Source organism: Akebia trifoliata, chromosome 7 (genome assembly GCF_017979445.1).
Source record: "Akebia trifoliata isolate Shusen 1 chromosome 7, ASM1797944v1, whole genome shotgun sequence".
NCBI classification, from domain to species: domain Eukaryota; kingdom Viridiplantae; phylum Streptophyta; class Magnoliopsida; order Ranunculales; family Lardizabalaceae; genus Akebia; species Akebia trifoliata.
This window is the reverse complement of record NC_141381.1, coordinates 6477606-6501963: the sequence shown is the minus strand read 5'-3', so window position 1 is coordinate 6501963 and position 24358 is coordinate 6477606. Positions and strand designations below refer to the sequence as shown.

At 35.6% G+C, this 24358-nt stretch overlaps 1 protein-coding gene across 2 annotated transcripts; it reads right to left on the bottom strand.

Moving 5' to 3' along the window:
* Positions 1-1371: 1371 nt before the first annotated feature.
* Positions 1372-7268, bottom strand: LOC147398133 (helicase sen1-like). 2 transcript variants are annotated; one of them, XM_086447287.1, is made up of 8 exons: positions 7039-7268; positions 5556-6141; positions 4987-5144; positions 4443-4767; positions 3932-4187; positions 3613-3829; positions 2718-3085; positions 1374-1666 (listed from the first exon to the last, which is right to left on the bottom strand). In XM_086447287.1, the coding sequence occupies exons 1-8, from the start codon at positions 7126-7128 to the stop codon at positions 1537-1539; spliced, it is 2130 nt and encodes a 709-aa protein (XP_086303413.1). In that variant the 5' UTR covers positions 7129-7268; the 3' UTR covers positions 1374-1536. The 2 variants fall into 2 exon arrangements, with proteins under 2 accessions (XP_086303412.1, XP_086303413.1); XM_086447286.1 differs by having other exon boundaries at positions 1372-1666; positions 4987-6141.
* Between the last annotated feature and the right edge of the window lie 17090 nt (positions 7269-24358).

Sequence of the window (24358 nt, the reverse complement as noted above, 5' to 3'; positions counted from 1 at the left end):
AAAGTGTGAGGAAGCGTTGAGTCTCTATGTATGTGTGAGAACGATTTCTTATTTGAGTTCTGACTAGAGTTGGGTGTAGAGATTTGGTGGGTTTCACTAGAAAGTTGGGTGGTAAGTATAAATCTCCAAACTTATAAATTTTTCCTTCAGTAGAGGATTTTTATTTGCCAACTTGTGGATGTAGCCCCATCATGGGTAAATCACGTATATCTTGTGCTGTGGTTGTGTTCGTTTCTCTACTATCTTTATTTTTATTGTATTTGTTTTACAACACATTTCTTGGGGTTTGGCTGTTGGAATTGATTTCTTTGGTATTATAAGAGATTAATTTCAATAATCGGTTTCCGTATGTGGGTTGGGATCTAGTCACAACACAACTCAACAGTCTAGTCCCAAACAAAGTAACCAAGTTTGGATTTGGAAATTACTTGATGGGGGACAGTTTGATTTATATGTATAAATCCAGAAAAGTTTTGGGAAAAAATAGGGAATTATACAAATCGTGTTTTGGATTCCATCATCTTCAACCTCCCTAAAAACCCTAACTTGTTCTTGAGATTTAAGGTTGAAGAATATAGAATCTTGAGGTTGAAAGGTAAAATATGGGATTTTTTTAGGGAAAAACTACACTTCTTTTGGAAATAGAAAATGAAAGAATGTTTAATAAGAATTTGTAAGAAGAATGAAGGTTGAAGACGATGAATTTTAAGGAAAAAAATGAAGGTTGCAAAAAAGACCAATAAACCTTGAAATGGATAAGAATAACATAAACTAGAAGATGGGGTAAATGGGGAGGGGTGGAGATTGGAGTTGGAAGGGTTTCAAAAAAAAAAAAAAAAATGTAAAATACAGTTGGAGCCCTTATATATACGTGTGGTGGTGGTGTGGGTTGACTAAACGATTCGAAATGATTCAAAGATGAATCAACAATTGTTGATTTGCCATTTTAATTGCGACTTAGGATCCAATACGGTGTCCCGTTCTTATAAAATAGAAACGGTGTCTATGTGGCACGCTTGAGTTGGAGTTTGAAACTCCTCGGGCTCCTGACCAAGCCATACATGCAGCCCAATGTGTATTCTCCAATCCAAACGTGCCACATTGACACCGTTCTGGATTGTGACTCTTCAATTGCTGGTCCATTGTTCAGTAATTTTTTCCAAGTTTTCAAAAAAAAAAAAAAAAAAATCCTTAGATGTTGCGACTCTGGTTTCAGGTCATGGAATAATTTATAGAAATGTGTGCAACAAGTGGCATTATATTATGTTTTTTACTATTCATAATCACATGATCAACTCTGTTTTACTTTAAATATAAACAACATTTAACTATTGATTTGCGGTTCAGCATAGAAGGAATGAATCTGGTAACACATATCCAGACCAATCAGCCACTGGGCATAAGGGAGCATATAATATGTGAATAATATAAGTAGGCACCAAGAGCTGTGCATTTTCTGCATATTTGCAACAAAGAATGGTCACAAACAGAATTCAAGTCCAAATTTCAACTAAGAACTTACCAAGTGATGGTGCTTTAGGGTTCCCCCCCAAGAATGAGCGAATCCAACTGACTTGACAGATTCTGTACAGGACTCATACCGTTGATATTGTTTGGTATGACAGCACCTGTACTGATTTCCCAACTCATAGGAACTTCTAAGTCCCTATAGAAAGCAAAACATTTATTTATATGGTGAATTTCATAACTACTAAGATCCAACAAAGAATGTTACATCCCAATTAAAAATAAAGAAAATAAGTGATTGGTTGAGAATAACTAAAAGTTGGGGTGCCAATACAAGCTCTCTCATTTTTCTTTTGCTAGATTTCTATTTTTTGGGTTTAGGATTTTATACGAGCCTAATCATAATTGCAAACAACTACTGAAAATTTTGAGAGTGTTATAATGTTTTGTAATGTTGAAATAATAATTTGAGCCAAACCCTTTTGATGTTTGAAGAGTGTGTTTTAATCCTTAATTGCAGTGTGATAAATAATTTAGGAAATTGGGGTGTAAAAAGTAAAAGTTAGGGTGCCAACAACAACTCTCTATTAAAAACCTGATTGATTTACTTGTACAGTATTTACTCCTGAGGCCAAATTTTAGTTTACAATATACTGTGCTAGGCTGATGAAATCAATGGCATAATGCACATGTACATAGAATAGAGTACAATCCAAGCACTTAACTGCCTAACTCATGTTCCGCAATTTTCTCTCTGCCTAATCAGTAACTAATTTTTTTCAATACACATGGCATCATGCTATTAATTAATGACTTGGTCTAGCCTTACTAACTTAGTAAAGATTTCAAATCTTACTAAGGGTCTTTGAGCGCACCTTGTGGCATCCAAAAATATGATCTGATGCCACAGGGATGTAGAGGAAAAAATTCTATGAATTAAAAAAAATAAAAATAATAATAAAAATAATAATAAAACCTTAAAAAGGGTTATTTTCCATGAAGTCTAGAGGGTTATGGGGTTGGATTGCCAATTTGGTGATCCATTTGAGCTCAACGAACCTTAGTAATATTTCAAATCTTACTAAGTAAGGAAATTGTTTCTCTTAATTGATCAACTAAGCACAGTCATTTGTTAACAATAGATCTCTATTCCATACTCTACACCTTCGGATCTCCATTTGTTTGTTTTATTATTTAACAAAGCAGTATCAATATATATTAAAAACAAAGTAAAGCAGACAATTGCATACCCTTCACGACATTTTAATTGGCATTGTTCCATATTTTTCACTGTATAGTTCTTGAAGACGACTTTGAGACGATTGGCCAGTTCTGGTATATCCGGTTGAGGCAAAACATCCCAAAATTTCAACACTTGGATATATTTTGAATCCTCCTTCAGAATATCTACAGTCCAAAGAAGGTAGAGCAGCCCATCGACCTCATACTGTTCCAATAGCTGAGAAGAAGTCATGTCTGCGACATTGAGGTTTCTTTGCTTTTGAGGAGGATTGCGCCAACCACATGAAAGTTTCATCATGAGAGAAACCACTTTTTTCAAAGTCACTTCAATCTTTAATTTTGACATAGATCTCCAAAAACCATCTTCAAACTTAACCTATCAAAATCAACAAAATGAGAAGTTTAGATAACTTGAGGCTTTACTCGAACTTTTTACATGGTTCAGACAAATAAAACCATCAATACCTGCCTATAACAAATTGAAATTCCTAATTGATTTCCAAAGAGAGCTTCTATTGGCACCCCAACTTTTACTTATTACACCACAATTAAAAATAAAGAAAATAAATAAATGGTTGAGAATAAGTAAAAGTTGGGATGTCAATAGAAGCTCTCATGTTTTTCTTGCTAGATTTATATTTTTTAGGTTTAGGATTTTATATAAGCCTAATCATAATTGTGAACAAGTACTAAAATTGTTTGAGCGTGAGTTATAATGTAATGTAATGTTGAGATTATAAGTTGAGCAAACCCTTTGTAATGTTTGAAGAGTGTGTTTTAATCTTTAATTGAGGTGTGATAAATAATTTAAGAAATTGGGGTGTAATAAGTAAAAGTTAGGGTGACAATACAAGCTCTCTTTCCAAAATGTGTTAACATAGATAACAGACGCAAGTGAGATACCTTCCACCTTGCCCCACTGAAAAGTAGAGAATTCATTTTACGTAAATCATCAAAATGGTGAAGCTTGACAGAAGCAACTATGATTGCTTCAGCCAATCTCTTATCCTCGTCGGCATTAAAGAAACACCCACGATTCTTTGCATCAACTATTAATTTCTTCCAAACCGAGCCACTGTTAATTAAAGTAGTACCATTCCCCAAAATCCAAAGACTGTACCTGAAATCAAAGCACCCAAGCTCTCAATTATAGGAACTCAAGATATCTACTAAAGAAATTCAAACATGATTGAATAAAAATACTCTTTAAAAGGCATAATACCTCGCTCGTGTTAGAGCCACATTCGTTCGTTGACGATTGGAAAGGAAACCCACTTTTCCATTCCCATTAGACCTCACAGTAGAGATGATTATTACATCTTCTTCACCTCCTTGAAACCCATCAACAGATCGAACGCTGACTGAGAAATCACCATGTGTTCCATATTTGTTTCCAAGTTCATTATTAAGTGCAAAAACTTGAGTTTTATATGGGGATATGACACCAACACTAATCTTTTGCTTGGCTGCGACCGATGCTGGAGAAGTAAAGTAATCAAAATCTTTCATGCCACAATAAAAGTACGTAAAACTGTGAAAATTTGGAAGCAAGCATTCACACATAGTTCATGTGCACATGATGAAACCGTGAAAATTTGTATTGACCTATCAAACCTTCTGCTAGAGTTTGGGATAATGAGTTATGATTAAAGGAACACTTCATTTAGGATTTTTTACTCAGTTCGAAATCAATTATTCTAGAAGAAACAAGAATCAATCAATAATAATTATACCTATGAAAAGGCTTGCCACCATCTCAGAAACTACAGCTACCTCCACCATATTTTTCGGGCTGTGCCCATATTCAAATTCTTCCTTCCCATATGCAACATTTATAAAAGAATAAGAGCCAAACAGTTTTCCTTGAAGAAAATTCCTCATGTAGCTCCTTTCTTTGACATTAGGAGCATCAGAAATCTGATTGTCATAGAACTCAGAGTTCGGGAATAAGCTTATCGAAGGGTGCATTCTATACTGGATATTAAGCAGGTGCTTCCTTTGTCCCAATGATACTAATCTCTCAAACAGACTTCTTCCAAATTCAGCCTTCTCGGAAATCTAATATATTTTCAAACATCAAAATTTGTAAGAACTGAACTTATAGTCAGATAGATAAAAATAAGAGCAATTCTATTGCCACACCAACTTTTGCTAATGCCACCCCAAGATGTGTTCTAAATTGTTTGGTGATTTCATATGTATTGGGGTGGCGTTAGAAAAAGTTGGTGTGGCAATAGAATCTCTCAAAAATAAAAGAAGCCAAGAGAAAACTCAAACCTTGCTTTTAACCAATGCAGACAATTGACATTCATCGCCTATAAGAATAGCATGTCGGACACCAGGAAGTTGTAGGGGAATGGCAGACTCGCATTCTTTAAGTTGGGCAGCTTCATCAATAACCAACAGCTCTAGAGGCTTCGATTCGTGCAAATTAGCTGTGCTCGAAGCAGTGCAGAAAATAAGGCAAGCATTTTTCAAACAGAATTTTCTGATCGAACCTTTATCGCAAAAATCGGGAACAGAAAATTCTTTACGTAGGGAAATTAGAATTTCAAGTAATTCATTCCTGATCTTGCTTAATACTGACATACTGTTAATTGTATGCTTTAAATCTTCAAATTTAACGAAGATTTTCATCAGCTCTTCATTGGTTAAAGTATTACCATGAAACAATATTCCTAGAGATTGAAGGAGAACAAGGACCCTAGTCATGTTCTCTACCACTTCGACCGAAATGAAAGACGTAGGTAGGTAGGTGCACAAACTTCTTATACAAAAACTCAGGCCCAGCTCAATGGGAACAAGTTGATTTCTTAGAAACTCCACAAATGTTAAAACATTGTCACCTGTTTCGCCCTCTCCTCTATTCTTGTTATGATCAAGATCTTCCTCTTTTTTCTCCTCTTTCTTCTTATTTTCCAAGTAAGCAAGGTACCGAGGACTTGGGTCTTCAAGCAACCAAATCATCGAATCTAATTGATGTTTCCATCCAGAGAGCGGGGCAAAACACTTTTTAAGTATATCGACACGATAGTCAAGAAATACATCAAGAAGGTCATTGTGATCATCAATCTTCATTCGGCTTCTATTTCCAAATAAAACTATATCTCCCAATCCGTAACATTCACGTCTAAGTGACTCCTTAACCAACTTCACAAGGCGTGAAGTTACTTCCACAACTGCAGTGTTAGTCGGGGCACAAGTAACTGTTCTGCATTTTATCTTTAGGAGTCCCCAAAGCAATGTACCAACCGTCTTTGTTTTTCCAGTCCCAGGAGGGCCCCAGATAAGTCTGACTGAATTCGTATGATTGCATTGACTTATTGAAATAGAGGTCAAGACTGCATTAATTTGAGATTCATTCAGATTAAACGATTGTAAATCTGCATGAAGATAATTTCTTGAGATACAGAGATTACAACTATTACCAACCTGTCAAAAATCAATAAAACCAGAATTAGAAATCAAATTAGAGTTATCTGTGGATTAAGTGTCTCAAATTTTGTAATTGTTAGTGTTCTCTTTATGAGTTTCTCACACATATGTTGCAGCTAGGCTCTTAGAATATTTTCAATCAACATAAGGTAAGCTCTCGATCTCCATAGCCCGTTACATAGCCCTTGCTGGTAGGCATTTGTTATTTTTTTCTCTTTGTTTCACTTCTATCATGTTCATTAGCATCAAATTGTGGTCGACTTGCAATTTTGGCAAAAATTTGAAGCTATTGTATAGTATTATAAAATGAGAAAATTAGTGCTTATTAGAAAAATCACTCTGTATTTCGCCACTTTGGGTTGTGGGGCTTACTTCCTAGCCCCAGTGGGAGTAGAGACTAGCGTTATAGGTCGTCGGGCGGGCGGAAGGTTGCCATGAGTAAGTTTGGGAGACCGGAGGCAGTATTCCTTTGAAAATATTGAAGGTGCAGCTTTCTAAGTTGGTTAAAACCCATGAGTGTTGATACAACAACCAGGTTGAAAATCCGTCTTCAACTACTAATAATCAGTGACAACTGATCTCACTTTCCTAGAAAAACAGAAAAGTTAAATATGGCTCCACTCTCCTTCCCCTGTTACTCATTCATTATATTTGTGACTGTTTCAAATGAAAAAGAAAAGCATTTTATCTATGTCCGACTTAGATAAACACAAAGGATGGAAAATAGAACTAAACACTATGCTCTCATCTTTCTCTATAATTTGGGTAAATATCTCTTAAATAAAATATTTGATATAGTTGTTATAAAGTACTCAATGTTGAAGAGAAAATTGAATAACTAAGAAATAACATGATAAGTAAATACAAAAGAGAGAGAGGAGTCATGAATCTTACAGAGGAGTCAGCATGCAACACCTTCTTGATGATGTTCAGGTTCCCCCCATGAAGTGCATTCCATATACGAATATTCGTTGTGATATTCATAAAAAAACTGCAAAAAGCGGCTCATTCCTTTGCATCCCTTTTTCACCCAAAATAGGCTTTGATGTGAGCACTATGAGCAAATCAGGATTGTCATCATCACCCTCTCGCCTTATAACTACAGCAGGAAGATAGGATCTACGAGGTCTGTTTAAATCATTGATGCGTACAGGTCTGACATCCGTTAAGGCAAACACATCCATGCTTTCGGGCTTGTAGATTTCCCTCTTGCCATTATCGTCTGTTTGTGTGTCAAATTTTATTTTGTATGATAAGTTTTTGGATGGATTAAAACCTTCAGCTTGTTCAACGGATAATATTCGACAAGTAGGTTGTTGAGATAGAATCATCAAGTTTGAAAACATATCCTCACGTGTTTCCTCTAAAAGAGGGTAAATATATGACCTCAAGTAATGCGTAGTAGAACTAAAGGTCTCTGGAATCTTCTCCACCTACATAAACACACATTTTGATCGGTTCAATGAGACTGAAGAAAAAATTCTTTGTTGCATCTAATTCTCATAATTAAAAATAAATAAATAAATACATGACGAGCGACTTGTCGAAAAAAAAATTTGGGGTGACTTTTGTCTCAATTTCATAACTTTTTGTATGGACTATATATATTCATAGTTTACTCGTTTAAGGGTTTTCAATAGTTTTTCATAGAGGAAATGAGATTGAGAGATTATAACCCTAGTTTTCAAAGAAATAGCGCAAAGATCTCATCGGAGGTAGGCAATCTTGCTGTTGAGGATCTAAGTAGAGTCAACTGGCCCTTGGTTGACTGGAAGCTACATGGGCTCCTGCTAGTGGAGCATACTCAGTTGACCAGTCAAAGGCGATAAAAGTGCTATGGGATATATTGTTAACAAGAAGGACGAACATGGAAGATAGAGACGTGGCATAGCGAGTTGGCATAACTGGGATGTCGACACCAAGTGATAAATCATGCGGGCTCGTCACAATGGCGGTTCTAAGGCGTTTGAGAATAAGACAAGAAGGGCCAACTAACTGTGGGAAACCTGAATAAGGGTGTCCTGTCCCTAATTGACCAAGGCACCACATGGCTCCTTGTTAATGGAAGAGCCATGATTGACTACGTCAAAGTGCAGTGTCACAAGAGACTATGACGTGGCACATACCGAAAATCATGACATAGCGCAGTGAGGTGGCAAAGCTTGTGCGCCAAGATCGAATCTGGGAACCACGTGAAATTGTTACCAGAAAACTCTCAAGCTGTTAAGGATACAACAGGCAAGGTAACTGACGCATGTGAGCACAACAAACAATAGTTGAGAAACAACATATCAACTGGTGACATGTGGAAAGTTCGTTACGACAACTGACAAAGCTAGAGTTGTACCAATGATTGGGCGACATTTGGATTTATCAGCTGACAAAGCCAGCTTGGATTAGGGTTTGTCAATGCTAGGTGGCAGAATGTAATGGACTAGAAGAACTATAAAAAGGGAAAGAGTAGGACTTTGAAAGGGACCTTATCCAACATTTTGAGCCGTCAACACTTGCCAAACCAAGTAAGTTTTGTGTCGTGTTCTCTATTTAATTCTGATTTGTGTTTTTTTTTTGTTTTTCTGATTGTTATCGTTGTTTCTTGTACCAAACAATTGGAGTTAAAATATTACAATTCCACAAGCTCTACCATGTATACGGTCGGATTCAAGAAAAATAGGACTCATGAAAGTTGGATCAGTAATTAATTTTCTCTTCCAACAAAAACAAATTAGCCCCTTTTTTTTACCCAAATCAAAGATTTTTCCCACATAAAAAGCTCTAACTCACTAATTTTCATAAATAAAAAAACCCCAATATATTTCGCATAAATTTGAACGCAACATGGTAATTAAGTTGGAAAAGAAAAGATCAAACCCTAAATTCTTCAAGAGAAGTACCTCATTGGAGTATTGATGGTCTCTGTAAGTATTATATCTTCAAAAATGTCCATTAAAGAGGGAGAAACAGATCTAAATCGCTGGAGAGAAGCTCCAACGTTTTGGAATAGCTTTGATATTTGATTTTCTGGAAGTAAATGGTTACCGTACGCCGGGAGTTGGGTAACTACCGCCACGGCTAATCGAATTATAATTGTACGACCGTTATAGTCGTTAAGCTCAACTCGCTTCATCTTATATTCAGCTAATAATATAAATGAGTCGTGCTGAGGTGACACAAGGCATTTACTGTGATTCTCATAATTCTGACGTGGACATGCATACATAACCGTTGATGGTTTTTATACGTATCGCGAGGAAACACATCTATGATTATGTCCACATCCCACGTCAGACTCGTGAGAGTCGCAGTAATGCTTTGTGTCATTCCAGCATTTTTCAATATAAAAGAAAAGCCTTTTCGTTTCGTATTAAATAAGAATGCTGATTTTAAGATAACTCAAAAATTCATTGACGTGGCAGGTGCAAGAATCAGTAGATTTTTCTCTCGCGATACATAATTGCACGTGTTTTATAGGAATGCGCGGTTGTCTTTCAAGAGAAAAATCTACGATTCTTTGGGTTACAAAATCATTAGACATTAAGAGTTGTGATAATTTGACTCTCGCTCGTGGCATATTCAAAATACTCTCCTGATGTAACATTAACATGTGCTAGAATCATAGATTTTTTTTTAGTCACCCTATCACATTGAGTTACAAAATCATTACACATTAAGAGTCGTAATAATCTAAATGGTATACTCAAAATACTCTTCTAACATGGCATGTGCTAGAACCATATTTTTTGAGTCACCTTATCAGGTTGAGTTACAAAATAATTACACATTATGAGTTGTGATAATCGGACTCCCCCATGTGGCATACTCAAAATACTCTCTTGACGTGGCATGTGCCACAACTTAGATTTTATGCTTCAGGATTAGGGGTGTTAATGGGTACCCATTTAATCAAAATTGATATCGAACTATTACCGAATACCTCAATTCCAGATCCCTTTCAATTGTAAAGACAATTCAATCTTATGCAGACACTAACATTTTTAGTGTCAAATTCATATTGAATAATTCTTTATCATAAAAATATCTTCGAATTAAACCTTTAATGCATTTCAAATCATCTGAATCTTTATCTATATTATTAAATTAATCAGAGAATGGTGTGTATTATAGACCCATAAAAAAAAATCAAAACTAATTAATGTACGATATATATACATTAATTGCAAAGATTTTCTTTCATCTTATACCAGTATATTCTTGCCAACGAACACCATTTTATTTAAAATTATCTCATAATTTACATAATAACAAAATATCTTTACATCAAGATTTAAAAAAAATAAAAATAAATAAGAGATCTATAATCCTACCATTTTTCTCATAGATTTCTTAAGCTTACTTTGTTTACTATTATCTTCAGTTATCCCATAATCTGATGCTGTGCCTCAAACAAAATTTGAGGCCACTGTTAATATTTTACTAATAATCATGATGTATTTTATAGGAGAAATTACTAAAAAAAGTAGAGAAAATTATGAAATCCTGTTGCAATGCACCATTTTTATTTTACTTTCAGAAAAGTAGTACGTTAACAATTACCATTTTCGAATTTACAATTTTTTTCCTCAAAGAGGAAAAATATTTTAACTTACTAAAATACCCTTTAATCTTTATTATTAAACATAATATTTTGAAAAGGGTATTTTCAACCAACATTTAGAATATTAGCCTAATTTTTTTAACCTAAGGTTTGTTGATGTTTGGCAAAATATGTCTGAGATTATAGTAAAAGACCTAAGGGACTTTTACTATTTTTCTCCCATCATTTAAAGGTAACTTTTAAGAGTAGGGATATTTATGAAAAAGTGATCAACTTTTGACAAATTTACAATCTCAGCTCACTGTTCATTTTAATTATCAAAATGTGAACGATAACCAATTCAGAAGTTTTTAAAGTGCCTATTTCACAAGTTCAAAGTGGCAATTTCGTAGGTTTAAAGTGACTAATTAATTGAAAATAGTGACTTTAAAACCGTCGAATTCGTTATCGTTCTAAATTTTTTTTAACGAAAACGTGATCATTCACAGTTTGATAATTAAAATGAACAATCAGTCAGAATAATAAATAACTCATTTTCAGCTCACTAAATGGTAATTCACCCTTAAGAGTATTATCTATCTACCCATCTCAGCCATTTGTTTTAGATAGAATCACAAACGAACATTTTCCAAAACCCACGTGTGCATGAAAGAGAGAGAGAGAGAGACCTTGTGTTTGTAAAGGTTTTGATTGAGTATATCTTTGAGAGTCCAAGAAAACACCAAATGAATCAACCCAAGGTCTTTGGATTTCGCCTTCTCATCATCACTAGAGTCTGCCATTTCCATCACCACCTGTTCTCCTACTACTTTTTCTCTGCTTCAATAATCAAACATATTAGTCATATCTTACATTTATATTATACATAAATAAATGAAAGTTGAGTGGAAAAAAATCAAAAAAATGAGATTATATATCTTCACTAAGACACACGTCCAAGCTTTTCTCCTCTTAAACTCATTTGATAAAGAAAGAAACCAAAGGTGCATTAAAAATAAAAGAAAAGCCTTTGAAATATGTTGAGAGAGAGTGTTCTATATATGTACCTTGTGCAAGCAGTAATTAAGGGGGTGCAAGTGATAATGTCAAAGAGGAAGAATTCTCTTTATAAAACAAGTTTAAAGTTAAAACCAGACTTCTCTTTATGTTAAACAAGTTTAAACCATCTCTTTCTTCTCTTTTACGTGTATATGTGTCGTCTGGAGCAACCAATAAGTCTGGCTTTTATTATTTAGAAGTAATAAATGATAATTATGGCAGGAATTTTTCTACCTCAAACAACGTTTGATCCGTACAGAAGCATATATTTATCAAACATACGGCTGAGATGGTCCGTTTACTCTACATTTATTTCTGATTTGTTTGATATGGGAATCCCTAGGTACTATCCACTCATCTTAACCGTTTGTTTGAAAAAGAACATCCAGCCTCGTTTCAGGCTCTATATTTTCAATCAATTATAGCGTTAGTTGGATAGAGTGTTGGTTCATTATCATACTTAATAATTGTCGATTTAACTTTCTTTTCTTCAATTCTCTCGTCCAATCAAATTTATTTTGATCCATGGGTACTAGTACCAGTCTATTCGTTTCCTCACGTCCCCCCGCCAACCAAGAACCCCAAAACGTTTGATGGTAGGTCCCACTACAGCTACTTTCATTATGCCACGTGGACAGTGCCTAATCTCAAAATTTATTCATTTTTCAAGGGAATTTTAATCTTACCCCACCCCTAAAATAGTTGAAATATTAGTAATACTCCCGAAATGTAAGATGAGGTCTGTTCTCCTTGACTTTCGTTGACTTGATTAAAATTTTAACAAAAACAATTCGTCGTTTTATTGGTATGTTCATCTCTCTCTCCATTTTCAATTCCGCCCGCACTGTTCACATCTCTTTTTCAAATCTTAATCACAAGAAATTGATCATTTGGGGTTTCAATACTTCTTCGATTTCTTTATCTTAAATAGAGAGTTCCAAATCTCATTCAATTATATCACTACCACTAATCTCTTATCCACTATCAGATACAATGTCCTCTCATCAACATCAAACATATTCTCAAAAAAAAAAAACCCTAGTTAGGTGCCAAATTAAATTTCTCAATTCCACTATCTTATTATTGAATTGAAGAATCATTGTTTGAGCATCAGCTTGGTCTGTAGTAGTACCTACTGAACCATGGGGAGGAGCTTCAATCACGACTAGAATCATTCTTTGGTTTGTTCCGTTATAATGAAATGTGACGAAGAAGGCTTTTTAGTTGTTAGCGATCTTCCTTGCCACAATCGTTGGAATCATCACTCAACCATTACCACTAGGTGCAGTTGCTTTGATGGGATTAAGTGCAATTATTCTCACAAAAGTTCTCATAGAACACATAAAAAGCTTGAACACATCACTTAAAGGGGTTGATTATCCTTACTAAGTAAGTAAGCATTTCACCCTCACTAATGATCCTTGGGCTCACCTTGTCGCTTCCAAAAACATGATCTTGATGCTCTAGGGTTGTGGAGGACAAAATTCTATGAACTTAGAAAAAAGAATTCCATGAAAAGTTATTTTTCACCATTGAATTTCAATTTTAAGTTTGGGAGTTATGTAGTAGTTCGATAGTCGTCTATTTTCAAAGCTTAGGATCATGCTCAAAAGATATTACTTTTTGAATTTGTTTTTCTTGGATATGAGTATTTTGAAGCAACCTAAGAGGAATGTGGAGTTGGATTACTGATTTGGTAATCCATTTGAGATAAACAACTCTCGGTAGAGTTTAAAATCTTATTAAGTTAGTAAGGAAAATGTTTCCCATGCTTCTTCCCCCCACCTGCAACAATCAATGTTTCTTCTCCCCATCAGCCTGTTGAGAAAAAATCTAGAGTACTCGACTCTAAATACTCAAATGTTGGATATAAACAAGTAAACGATTTACTTGTACTATACCCTCAATAAAAATATCACTCACAAGTTGAAGAAGAAAATAACACTCTATTAAGAAGAATACATTTTTACAAATACTCACACTTTTTACAACCTCTCAAGACTTCTTACTCACAAGTTATTTCTCACAACTTGTTTCTTACTACTTGATTACAAAATGAGAGGACTCACCCCTATTTATACTAGTGGCACCTCCTTAACTAATGGTTAGGATTGTGCCAACACATTCTTAATCTAGTGGTTACAATTTTGTCATCTAGAACTTTCTAAAAATATCTATTAGTCTAGAGTTTTCTACCAAAATATCTATAATTCTAGAATCTTCTATTTTTCTCTTATCTAAAGACATCTAGAGTTTTCTCTAGGAAGATTCTAGAAATTGGGCTATAAATAACTATTGGGCTTGGACAATAAATGTGGGCTTTTTCAATTTGGGTTGGTGTTGAATTTTAACACTCCCCCTCAACACCAGCTCTCACTCTATGCACCATGCAGAGCTGACGACAAAAATTTTTGAACTTTGCCAGTACTTGATCCTTTTGTGAGTTTTGCCACCGGGCTATACGTTTCATCATATTGTTGAGAAAACCCTCGAGCCACCAATCTAGCTTTGTACCACTCGATCGATCCATCTGGATGACGCTTTATCTTGTAAACCCATTTACAGGATATGGGTTTCACATCTTTTGGCTTTGGCACCAGATCCCAGGTCTGATTTTGCTTTAGCGTTGTGACTTTTTCAAATATCTCAGGTTCTTTAGCAGTTGCTTCTTCAACTATGGCTGCATTGGCATATTTGGGATTTGGTTTGCGAATTCTGTTTGACCTTCTCAATTGTGATTGTGGAGTTGATACTTCCGTTTCTCCATGATGATCTTCTTGTTGATACACACCAGTTTCCCAAGGATTCTGGGCCATCTCTTGATCACCATCACTGTCATGCAGATCTCCAGCCTCATCTGAACTTGGTTGAATGTTGACAGTGTGCTCCTCCATCTTTTGTTGTAGTTTGTCTTCGAATTCTCTTGAGTCTGGCAACACCTCTTTTCCTGAGGACCACCAAGAAGATGCTTCGTCGAATACCACATCTCGCGATGTATAACACCTTCCAGTTGTAGGATCACAGCATCTCCACCCCTTTCTCTGATTATCGTATCCAACAAAGATACATCTGACTGCTTTCTTATCGAACTTGCTACGTAAATGATCAGGAACAAATACATAGCATACACATCCAAATACTCGAAAGTAGCTAACTGTAGGTTTTATGTCCCACAGTTTCTCAAAGGGTGAAACAAACTCTAACCTTGGTTGAGGAAGTCTGTTGATCACATGGGCTGCTGTTCTCATAGCTTCGGCCCAAAATCTTCCAGGTACATTCTTTGCATGTAGCATACTCCGACAAGTTTCTGCAAGATGTCGATTATTTCTTTCTGCTACACCATTCTGTTGTGGTGTATTGGCACATGTATACTGATGACGTATTTTGCATTCTCGTAGGTATAGAGAGAACTCGTCCGAGCTATATTCTCCTCCGTTGTCTGTGCGCAAGCAACGGATCTTCTTTCCTACTTCTCCTTCAACTATCTCTTTGAACTCTTTAAACTTTGAAAAAGTTTCAGATTTTTCTTTCATAAAGAAAACCCACACATACCTAGAGAAGTCATCAATGAAGGTTACCATGTACCGCATTCCGCCGATTGATGGTTGCTTGACTGGTCCGAACACATCAGAGTGAACTAACTCTAATGGTTCCTTTGCTTTAAACTTCGATTTCTCGTATGGCAATTGATGTGCTTTGCCATACTGGCATCCTGCACAGACCGTGTCTGTTCTCACGTCAAGCTGAGGAAGTCCCTTAAGCATCGACTTCTTTACCATCACACTTAACTTGGAATAGCTAACATGACTCAACCGCATGTGCCACAAATCTGCTGTCTCGTTCCTTCTTGTCTTGTCTACATATGCAGACTCTGCTGACATTACGTAAACTGACTCCAATCGTCGTCCCTCCATCGTTGGCTTTTCTGAGATTTTGATGTCATGATATACCTTCACATCTTGGGGACCGAACAAGACATAATAGCCTGATGATGTTAGTTGAGCTACGGATAACAAATTTTTCTTCATTCCTGGAACATGGTAGACATCTTGAAGTGGCACCTGGTTAGAATTATAACGAGGTGTGACTATCGTCTTACCGATGTGAGCTATCGGTAACCTTGAGTTGTCAGCCGTCACCACCACACGACTTCCCTTGTACTCAGACAAGTTTTGCAACTTCTGTCTATCACCTGTCATGTGATTTGAGCACCCCGAGTCTACGATCCAGTCATTCTCGTAGTCAATCCGTTCAGATGTAGCTGTAAGAGCTACTTCTTCTTCTTCCTTTACAAACGATGCTTCAGCATCCCATTCATCTTCAATTTTCTCTTTAGAACTGGAAGTAGCAGCATTACTTTCAGCATGCTTTTTCTTAGACCAGCAGTCTTTCGCCATGTGGCCCTTCTTCCCGTAATTGTAGCAATCGCCTTCGAACCTTCTACTATTACCGTGATTCTTTGAAGCTCCCCCTGGACGAGAGCCTCATTCTCTTTGATGACCTCTTATATTGTCACCATTCGTTTTAGATCCACCTCTGACGTACTGCTTGAAGCTACCTTTACTTTTGCTTGTGTAAAGTGCTTCTTCCTTATCCTTCAACGAGACTCCTCCTATTTGCTTAGCCAAAGCTTCTTGACCAACAAGCAAATTTTCGAACTCAACAAGTGATGGTTGTGTCGGTCATCCTTGTACTGCAGCAATAAAGCCTCGGTATTCGGGTCGCAAACCATGGATAATTATTCTTTTTATCCTGGTTTCTCCAATAGCAGCATTCGGATCTAACTCTGAAATTTCACGGCATATCGACTTTACCTTATGAAAGTATTGGGCGATCGTCATATCACGTTGCGCCATTGATAGCAGCTCGTTCTCGAGAAGTTGTAATTTTATATCGTTCTTCTTTGAAAAGAGTGTAGCGAAGGTATCCCATGCTTCTTTCGGTGTTTTGGCATCTCGAGTGTGCTCTAACATTTCTTCTTCAATTGTAGTCTTTAAAGCAAACATCGCCTTGCCTGCTTTAATCTTCCATTTTCTCAAGATGCCATTGGCATCTTCTGTTGTCGGTTGTGTAACTTCACTACCACCGACAATCTCCCAAAGGTCTTGACCTTGTAGGTAAGACTCCATGCATGTTGCCCACGTGTTGTAGTTTTGGTTGTTGAGCTTTTGATTCCTCCAACTACTTGAAGGTCACCCATCGTGCTGACAGAGCTTCGACTGAACGGAACAAACTTGACTAACGATCTTGTAGAGTAGTAAACTCCTCACGACTCAAGATAACTCCACCAAAATCGATCCTTGGCAACCTCGCTCTGATACCAATTGTTGAGGAAAAATCTAGAGTACTCGACTCTAAATACTCAAATGTTGGATATAAACAAGTAAACGATTTACTTGTACTATACCCTCAATAAAAATATCACTCACAAGTTGAAGAAGAAAATAACACTCTATTAAGAAGAATACATTTTTACAAATACTCACACTTTTTACAACCTCTCAAGACTTCTTACTCACAAGTTATTTCTCACAACTTGTTTCTTACTACTTGATTACAAAATGAGAGGACTCACCCCTATTTATACTAGTGGCACCTCCTTAACTAATGGTTAGGATTGTGCCAACACATTCTTAATCTAGTGGTTACAATTTTGTCATCTAGAACTTTCTAAAAATATCTATTAGTCTAGAGTTTTCTACCAAAATATCTATAATTCTAGAATCTTCTATTTTTCTCTTATCTAAAGACATCTAGAGTTTTCTCTAGGAAGATTCTAGAAATTGGGCTATAAATAACTATTGGGCTTGGACAATAAATGTGGGCTTTTTCAATTTGGGCTGGTGTTGAATTTTAACACAGCCAAAGATGGAGATGTTGTCATGGTTGCAAAGCCACCAAAACCAACCTTTCCTTTCAAACCCTCATTTTCCTCTCATCAAAAGGGTAAAGTAAGAGAGAATTGCACATACTTGAGGGTATTTGAGTCATTTGATAATCTCAATTAATAGAGTGTTGTTTTTTTAACGGTTTAATCAAGTCAATGAAAGTCAAAGGGATAAAGACCGCATCTTGCATTTTGTAGGGGTATCACTAATTTCGTCAATTTTATAAGAGGTAAGACTAAATTACCATTTTTTTAAAGAATAATACTAAAGTCACCTCAAGATTGGACCTCACATCACACAAGCTGATGTGAAAGTGTATGGGAACCATCAATGATTTTCTCGAGATACGAGTGAAAAAGCATCAATGGCTCCTATCCACTTTCACATCAAGATGTGCGATACAAGGTCCAATCTTGAGGTCATTCTAACACGATTCTTTTTCAAAAGGAAAATATATGCTAGGCAAAGTTTGATGGTGGGTTCACTACTTGCAAGATTGCCACGTGGACAATGCTAAATTCCAATTTTTTAATAAAAAAGGACAATCCTAAGGTGATTTCCTATGACACTATGTTCAACATTGTGTTTTGTGCACACTTCCACATCGCCCAGTGTTGTGTGCGATCACTCTAACATTACTCTAAAAAAGTAAGTTATACTAGGTAAAGTATGTGTGCATATCAAAACTCAGTTATACTTCAAACTATATATTAAAAAAAAAATTAAATAAATAAATTGGAATCAATGTACATATATAAGCGCCCATTAATCATGGAGTCACTTAAAAAGGGTTGGAAGTTGTCAACAACTTGTTCAAGAAATTCATTTCTGTGGAGATGATTTTAGTGATCACCTCGTGATTCTCAAGTTATTCTCTTTTCTGCAACTCCTTGAAATCTTCCCTATTCCACAGAGCCTCCAATGCTAAAGTCAGAAAATAGAAAAAATCAAGTCTCTTTTATATAGAATAATGCATACCTCTGTGTGGGATCATCTCCCCTTATTTATAAGGAAATAATTTGTCTTTATCACATTTCCACCCTTATCTCCTTCTGTTTAAGGATTAGATTCGTATGAAATCATAATCTGAAAGTCCTTTTTAAATTGTGGTGTTCAAATTCTGAGAATTGAGGGATTATAATTATTTCTATCCACAGAGCTCTATCTCCCCGACCTTCATTTGAGCCCCTTCCCTTGATGCAATACCCGAGTATTATCAATATTTAGGTTAGAATATTGTCCTATGTGGAATCTCTCATTGTCCACTAACATGTGTCAATATCTTGGAGGCCAGGGAATTTATCCCTTCATTATGCTCTCTCTCGAAAGGTCGAGAGTATCCTATCCTTCCAAGAACTTATACTACCTTACTTTTGAACTTGAAAATTCTTGATCTTGAATCTTTGAAACAACACGACTTGAGTCGTTTATATGTTCCCAATGCATGCATTAATTAGTAGTTCCACGTGCCCTTTCTTCATTGGTATGTAGTCTTGAGTTGTCGTTTCATTATGAGCCTACACTCAATGCCATTGCTTGACCTTCTGGACGGTTGATTCTTTCCACATAGCGCTTCCTTATTAACTCAGTATGGAGCACACGACATTCGATCTTCTCATTTTTTGGGGGCAATAATGGTAGAGATAGCCCATCATGGACCTTATTTTCTATGCAATTTTGACCTTTTGATTGGTTACGGATGTCAAAATAATTTCCCTTATAAAAATCCATTTTTCATTTCCCATTTCTATAAAAATCCGTTTAGCCTTTGAGAATTCAAGCTTCTCTTCGTTCAATTTTTCGATTAAAGTTCTGTCCATCATCATCCTTGTTTGATTTCTCTATAATTTAGGTATTTGTCTTTTGTCTTTGCTTCATTTTATTTTATTTTTTTTCCCATTCTTGACCTCTTTTTTCCCTCTTTCTTTTGGTTTAAACCCTTGAAATTATGGGCAAAAGACATCATGTTCCTTATAAGCCTTCTATGAATGATTTTTCATACACTACATTTTACATCTGTTTGATTTGACAATCTGTCACCTAGTTGTTGAGGATTCCTAATGATGAGCGTAGAATATGCAAAGAAATTAAAAGCTTGTGAGAAGCCCTCTCCTAATTTTCTCCAATTCCATCAAAATTTTTATAATCCTTAATGTTCCTCTTGATTCCATCTCCTTCTTTATTGACACGCTCGGTATAGAAATTACGCATGCTTAGGATTGCAACACTCCACATTCGATTTAGCACTACGTCATATTGTGCATTGGGCGACACCACAATTACGCTAAAAACGACTGCTAAAGGCTGTCATTTTTTGCGACAGTTTGTGACTGTTGTCTAACCATCATTTCAACTTACTCACACGCTACTAAGTAAAAGTTGGGGTGCCAATAACCACTCTAAAAAAAATACAAAAACTCTTCTCTCTTCTCTCTTCTCTCTACTCTCTTCTCTCAATCTCCGTCGCACTCGAACTTCTTCTATCTTCTCTCATTCACACACTCTCACTTGACTGTTCCTCTATCGAATGTTTATCTTCTCGCTAGCTCTCAAATCTCTCTTTCAAATCTGTCTCTCTCTCTCTCTCAAATCTATCTCTCTCTTATTTGAAGATCAACTCTCTAAGTTTCGATCTAGCATATCTCTCTCTCACTCGTCTCTTTGTCACAGAATTGATCAGTCTTTTTCATTTTGGAAACTAAATCAATTGGAATTTTATTTTTTGAAAAGAAATCGATCGGAGTTTGATCTAAATATCTTCGCTCGATCTCTCACTCACAGAATCTGTGATTTTTATCACATTTCGATTAGCAATCAGATTTCGATTTGCAAGTTTCAGGGTAAAATCGATCGGAGTTTGCTCGAAAGTTTTAGTGCTTTGTTCGATCTCCCTCTCTTTGCTTGGTTTATGATCGAATCTTCAAGTATGTTAAAGTTTTTTATTGAATATCTGATTTTCTTTAATTAATTTAGGATTTCAAAAGTTTTCTTCATTGTTAAAGCAAGTTTTAGGATTTTGTTTGATGCCCCATTTCCTAATCATTTTATATTACTTTCTATCGTAGAGGAAATTCATATAAGATAGCATTTCAGCAACTAAATTTCGATTTCTCTTGGATTTGATGTTAGTTTTGACTAGGTTTCTTATCTAATTGTAGGGTATGTTAAGGCTTTTGATCGAAACTCAGATTGTTTTCAATTATTTTAAGGTTTCAGATTCTAATTTTAATGTTATTTATCAAAATGCTATATATTCTCGGATGTTAGTTATTTCATTGATATAATTATAAAATCTTCATCTAATCCTGATTCATTGCTCATGTTGATTGTGATAAGATACAAAAGATGAGTTGAAGTAGTTTGGTTCAAACAGAGAGGTTGGATTAGGTTGGATGAGTTGAAATGATTTCTTTAAGATCACAAAAAGTTAGAGATAATGCATGTAGAAACTTAAAGTTTTCTTTAAGGACCTATATGAATGTGTTCAGTGTATAACTCTGTTAAGTACACCAATCTATATTTTTATAGTTTCAAGTATTATATCTATAAGAGTAAAATATAAAGAGATTTTGATTATTAGTTGAAGTACCCTGATTATACCGAATTAAAAAAGTACTTAATGACTATTGCAATAGGAACATAATTAGCACACTTTCAGTAAATTGGAACTTAGTTTCCAAACAGGTTTTGTTTTGTTTCATGCTATATGTGAATAATTTTTATGCATATTGGCTAATGTCTGAAGGCATAGACAAAAAATAATCAAAGTAGATTTTTAGCTCCTAAAGAGAAACTTAATAGTGCAAAAAATTGAGTATAGCAGAAAAAATCTTTTTCCACATCTAGGATGCATCAGACGAAGTTGGCATAGTCTAGAAATAGCCCACTTGATGATGTTTTTGTGTACCCAATCCACCCATATGCTGTCCTTTTTAGAAATAATGCCCCAGGCTTGCCTTGCTATCCCAGCTCTGTTCTAAAGCTCCAGGTCATGGAATCATAGCCTTCCTTCTTTGTTTCTTGCTATTCTTTTCCAGCTAACACCATGCATCTTGTTCCCTAGGCTTGGGCCAGCCCATAGGAATCTTGCACATATTCTATCAATCACCTTGATCACAATTTTGGGGAGCAAAATAATACTAGACCAGTACACTTGCATGATGTTGAGAACAGATTTAATCAGCTCCATACGCCCTGGTAATGAGAGAAATCTAGCCTTTCATGTTTTAATCTTGTTGGAGATCTTAGAGATGAGGGCTGGCAATCGGTAAGCTTCAATCTTGAGGAGATAAGGGGGATTCCTAAGTACTTTACAAGTAAGGTGCCTTCGTTGATTTTTAGCATACGTAAGATGTTTTCCTTGACTCTACTGCCGATCCCAGAGCTGAGCATACTGCTCTTGTTCAAGTTCATCTTGAGTCCTGTTATCTTGTTAAACCAAGCGAAGGCATTCCTTATTGCTTCTGCTGATTTTTTGTGAGGATGATCTTCTCATGATATAGATCATCCTCACAAAAAATCAGCTCAATCTGAAACTTTTATCCCATATATATACATTTATTTAATAAATAAAATTAAATATAACAAAAAAAGCTCTCACCGTTTGCTTTCTGAATTCTAAGAAATTTAATCACTAATCTTAGTGGTCCAAATGATATGGCCTTAACCATCTAATGAATCTTAATTTTGAAAAAATCACTCATGTTATTAAGTAAATAATTGGAGGAGATGGAGAAGAGGAATATGGGATTGCATTTGGAGGTGTGGGAAGCTTTAGCTAAGGCTGCTTGTGGTGAAGATAAAGCTGCATTTGGCCTTGTAAGTGAACTAGTTACTATGGATGAGTGAGCTTCAGCAATGTGTATAGAGGCTAAGGGGTTCCCTCAAGACAAATGGCTTGTATTTCCTCTATGTTCATTACCCTTCTAGTGGGGCTATTGTATTGTTGGCGTTATTAGAATAATATAACATTTATCTTTGATTTGATTCAAGAGTGGTGCAGTACTATAGTTTACTGGATCTTATAATTTAAATCTCATAATACAATACATATCAATCTAGTCAAGTGATCATAATTTTATGGGGAAAAAATTGGATGTTTGTCCTAAATAGACAAGTGTCACCTCGAGATAGGCAATTTTCTTTGGACATAAAATAAAAAAGTAAGAAGGATTTGCTCTCTTTTAATCTTCAAGTAGTTTGTTTTGAACTTTGGTGCTAGAGTGCAATTTGCAAGTACAGGTGGGAAAGGGCCGGTAGAAATCATAAGACAATGATTTATAGGACAGATCTCAAGTTGTAAGACAACCAAAAATTTTCTCATGTTATTAAGTAGATAATTGAACCGTTTTTAAACCTAAAGAAGTTTAGTTCGATTTGTAGAACTAATCAAGTTCAATTCGATTTCAATTTTGCCCCCAAACTGAACCGTGTGCACCCTTATTGGCAACCTAGCATGCACTTATATTTTTTTACTTGGATATATAAGATTGGGTGTTTAAACTTATTTTATGTAAGTCGTTGACAATGGTGCAATGGCCGATGATTTCAGAATTGGGAAATTAAGGCTGTCCAATGAACGTTCCCAAGATTGAACCCATCCCTAAACATGAATTGGGTTATTCAACCCTATACCACAAGCAGGTCAAGTGACACTACCCAAACCCAATTCATGCCAGGTCGGGCCAAAACCTAGCCCTACCAACAACAGCAACAATAATAACAATATATATAAACTATACCCATATAAAATTGCAACAAGAACCAATAAACCAAAATGGTATCCATATAATGCTTCTTAGATTACAAAAAAAAGAAGTGTAACCCTCTTATATATAGACATGAACATGAATATGCACCCATAAGTAAGGTAATGCAGACTGCATTATATACTCTTTTCTCAAAATTCTTCTACTTTGATGGTGTCATGAGGCATATCATATGTGTCCTTGGGCTTTGACTTCTTCATACCAGCCATGAAGCAAACTTTGTCTGACTTGTAGCTCTCAACAGCTACATTTGTAACTTTAACCCATATAAGGAGTTCTGTCTTCATTCCCTCTATCCCAGTGAGCATTCCCCTCGATAGTTTCCTTTGGAGAAACTTAATAGTGCAAAAAATTAAGTATACCAAAATTACATAAGGGCTTGTTTGGATGTGTGCAAAACACTTTTTTCGCTGTTTGGTATATAACTCATTTTTAGGAATTGAAAATCCACTTAGTAGAAACAAGTCCGAATTAAATTGTTTTCTCTATTCTAATTGTTTTCATCAAGAGTAACATGGGTCTCATTAACTAGATTTAACAAGTGGTCTACGAAGCATTACATGTTCCTTTCCATCATCAATCTGTGTGATAGAATGCAGCTTACTTATCCTCCTTATGTTCCATCTTATACATAGAAGGAAAGGGAAAAAAAAAGAGTTTGGTGTAGATCCAATGTCATCTTGATACATTTATTTTTTGGTACATTTAATTTCACTACATAGACTTTTTACCTATGTATGTTTTATGATTTCTTACATAACTATTTTTGTTGTTGTTAATTAACTCCTTTTTAATTCTGCCAATGTAAAATTATATGTTTTACATTGCCAGTCCCAAGCCCGGATAAAGGAGGAGGGAAAAGGATGGTCTTAAGTCCGGATGACTATTGAGGTAAAATTATATCTTTATCTATTGTTTAAAGTAATTTTTATTTCCAAGGCAAACGCATGGTATGGGTATCTTAA

Bases quoted from the DNA above. Each gene is read 5' to 3' on its own strand.
- LOC147398133 (XM_086447286.1), bottom strand. From the start codon at position 7,128: ATGAATATCACAACGAATATTCGTATATGGAATGCACTTCATGGGGGG. The intron at 4,768-4,986 runs GTTTGAGTTTTC...AAAATATATTAG, and splicing joins CTGCATTGGTTAAAAGCAAG to ATTTCCGAGAAGGCTGAATT. The intron at 3,086-3,612 runs GTATCTCACTTG...TGATTTTGATAG, and splicing joins TCAGTGGGGCAAGGTGGAAG to GTTAAGTTTGAAGATGGTTT.